This window comes from Penaeus japonicus, unplaced genomic scaffold (assembly GCF_977035675.1).
Source record: "Penaeus japonicus unplaced genomic scaffold, GWHDUDI00000001_assembly GWHDUDI00000005, whole genome shotgun sequence".
In the NCBI taxonomy this organism is placed as follows: Eukaryota; Metazoa; Arthropoda; class Malacostraca; order Decapoda; family Penaeidae; genus Penaeus; species Penaeus japonicus.
The window spans coordinates 2,652,939-2,655,438 of record NW_028234407.1 but is presented as its reverse complement, the minus strand read 5'-3'; the positions used below and the strand labels follow the sequence as shown (position 1 = coordinate 2,655,438).

Sequence of the window (2,500 nt, the reverse complement as noted above, 5' to 3'; positions counted from 1 at the left end):
AAGTACCCCAACGTCCACTAAAGCCACGCTGGCTAAGTTTTCCTCCCAGGCAGAACAGCTGAAGTTCAGGTCGTTGGAAAACCAAGAGTGATCCTAAAGTGGCATCCCAAAGTGGCATCCCAAAGTGGCATCCCAAAGTGGCGTCCCAAAGTGGGATCTCAAAGTGGCGTCCCAAAGTGGCATCTCAAAGTGGCGTCCCAAAGTGGGATCTCAAAGTGGCGTCCCAAAGTGGCATTCCAAAGTGGCGTCCCAAAGTGGCGTCCCAAAGTAGAATTAACCTCTCTCCCGGATTCACTCACACCTCTTTAATCATGAGCAAATCATGTATTTATAGATTGGCTGACAAATGCAAAAACATGGAGGTCTAAGAAAAGCCATACGATACCACTACTACGAGAGCTACGAGGACGAGATCGTCTTTGACTCCTTGGTTGTTTTGGCCATGACGTAGGACGCATGGCGGATGTATATGTTCTTTTTTCTGAATTGATTGAGGTGAGAGCTGCCCGTAATTCAAAATACTCTCCTAATAAATGGGCATGATTTCGTTTACCCTTTCTGTCTACCTTTAGGTAAATATTGTCCTCCTAGGTTGGAAGGCACTGGTTTAGAATATCACACACATCTTATATATCTATATCTACTTATCTATCTATATTATAAATTCTTTTATTTTTTGTTTTTCTTTTCGTCAGATCATCAGTTTTCCATCTTTATTTACGTCCTTTTTCATCATAATCACCACTTCTCTTGAACAATAACAATCCATCATTTATACATACATATGCTCTCGGTTTCGAAATCTCCATTTGACATTATGCCACATTATGACATTATAAAAAAAAAATATACATATCAAGAATAAAAAAAGGGACTCAAAGCAAATACAAAAACTATTCTATTCTAATTCCGAATCCATTGAATTCTCAGGGCGAAGAAGGCAAGTGGAAAATCGAGACGAAAGATTCGCTCTGCGACGCGATCGAAGCGTTCGAAAAAATGTTTCTACTCAAGACCCGAAACGACTGGGAGAACAAAGACGATTTCGAAACGTTTCCCAGCCGATATGTCGTGTTTGAAGAGGGTTAGATAATAGGATCACACTAGGATGTTATTACCCTAAATAAGTAGCTCTTTAACGTTTTATTTGATATGTTATCACCCTAACACAGCAGCTCTCAACACCCAAATCTCTCGCTCCGTCACCTAGGCAGCTCACAGCCTCACTAAACCACATTGATTGGTTGTCAGAACAGGTGATGTCTGTTTTGAACTTTAGAAATGGAAAATCGCAGAAACGATAATGCTCAGAATGTTAATGGATAATGTTAATGTCACGATTTTCTTTTTCTTTCTTTTTTTACTTACAATATAGCCTATTTACTTTTTTTTTTTAAATTGAGAACCTGCTGAGAGTATAATTTTGATTGCTGAATTTTTCTGCCACGTGGTAACTCTTTATATCAAACTATTGATAATATAATAAAACTTCACCTTGAAAATAGGGGAATAAGATCCCGAACCTTTTACATGATTTCAGTGAAAGAAAGAAAAAGAAAGAAAACAGAAAACAGGTGAATTCAAAACAAAAGGTAAATGAGTGAAGGTAAACCAAACTATTAAAGTTCCTGGGCCTAGGTTATGGTGTCGAGGTCACTATAACCATTTTACAGTATAGTGACCTTACGATCTCCTTACTTCCTGGTAATTCAACTGTGTAAATTTATACATTCTTTTTTTTTTACAACATAGAAAGCACATTATACGGATATTGTTAATATAGTAATTTTCTTTGTCAAATAGCTTCGAGAGGGCAGTTTGACAGCTGTCACACTAATCAGCAATCAAATCTATTACCACATTTCTCAACCTTTCAAGCTTTGTGGACCCCCTTCACCCACTTACTTATTTTTACTTATTATTACCCCTCCCCTTGGTACGGGAGTGGATAGGAAGGATGCAGTCATTTTACTTTTGTATTTAAGTGGTTAATAAAAGGATTTCTTTTCACAGGAAGTGGTGTTTATTATCAAATTGTTTTAATTGTACAAGCATGATACGACAATAATAATAATAATGATAATAAAAAATCCCTGTATATTTGCGAAATAGAAAATTAAGTTAACAAATGACATGGTCATATAAAAATCTTCCCACGTTAAATTTTGTTTATGATTAATCAACTTTTCCTCCATATGCAAATGATGTTTATGTTTGAGTCAATGCGATACTTGCTGCTGACTGTTAGCAATGATGAGGGAAATATTCTTGACACACTGACACGCACGTCATTTTCGGTTCTTAATTAATCCTGACATATAATTAATTTCCTATGTTTTCATGGCTGACTGAAAAGCTTGACTTACATAGGTAGGTGGCGGTAAAAGGAAGGAACAAGAAACACTTTCTTAGCTTCTCCATGTGAAACCAGGCACTCGGAAGGTTTCTGTGGCACTGCGCTGAATTGCGTCATCACGGTGCCAGCACATGATAGGTCAGA

At 37.4% G+C, this 2,500-nt stretch overlaps 1 protein-coding gene across 1 annotated transcript in view; it reads left to right on the top strand.

The window, feature by feature from the left end:
- Nucleotides 1-2,057, top strand: part of LOC147471755 (protein mono-ADP-ribosyltransferase PARP3-like) — an 8,170-nt gene extending 6,113 nt beyond the window's left edge. Inside the window, exon 4 of the mRNA XM_086536743.1 lies at nucleotides 931-2,057. Within this exon, the coding sequence (XP_086392869.1) occupies nucleotides 931-1,089 (159 nt within the window). The 3' untranslated portion in view covers nucleotides 1,090-2,057. The remainder of the gene's footprint in view (nucleotides 1-930) is intronic.
- Nucleotides 2,058-2,500: the final 443 nt, after the last annotated feature.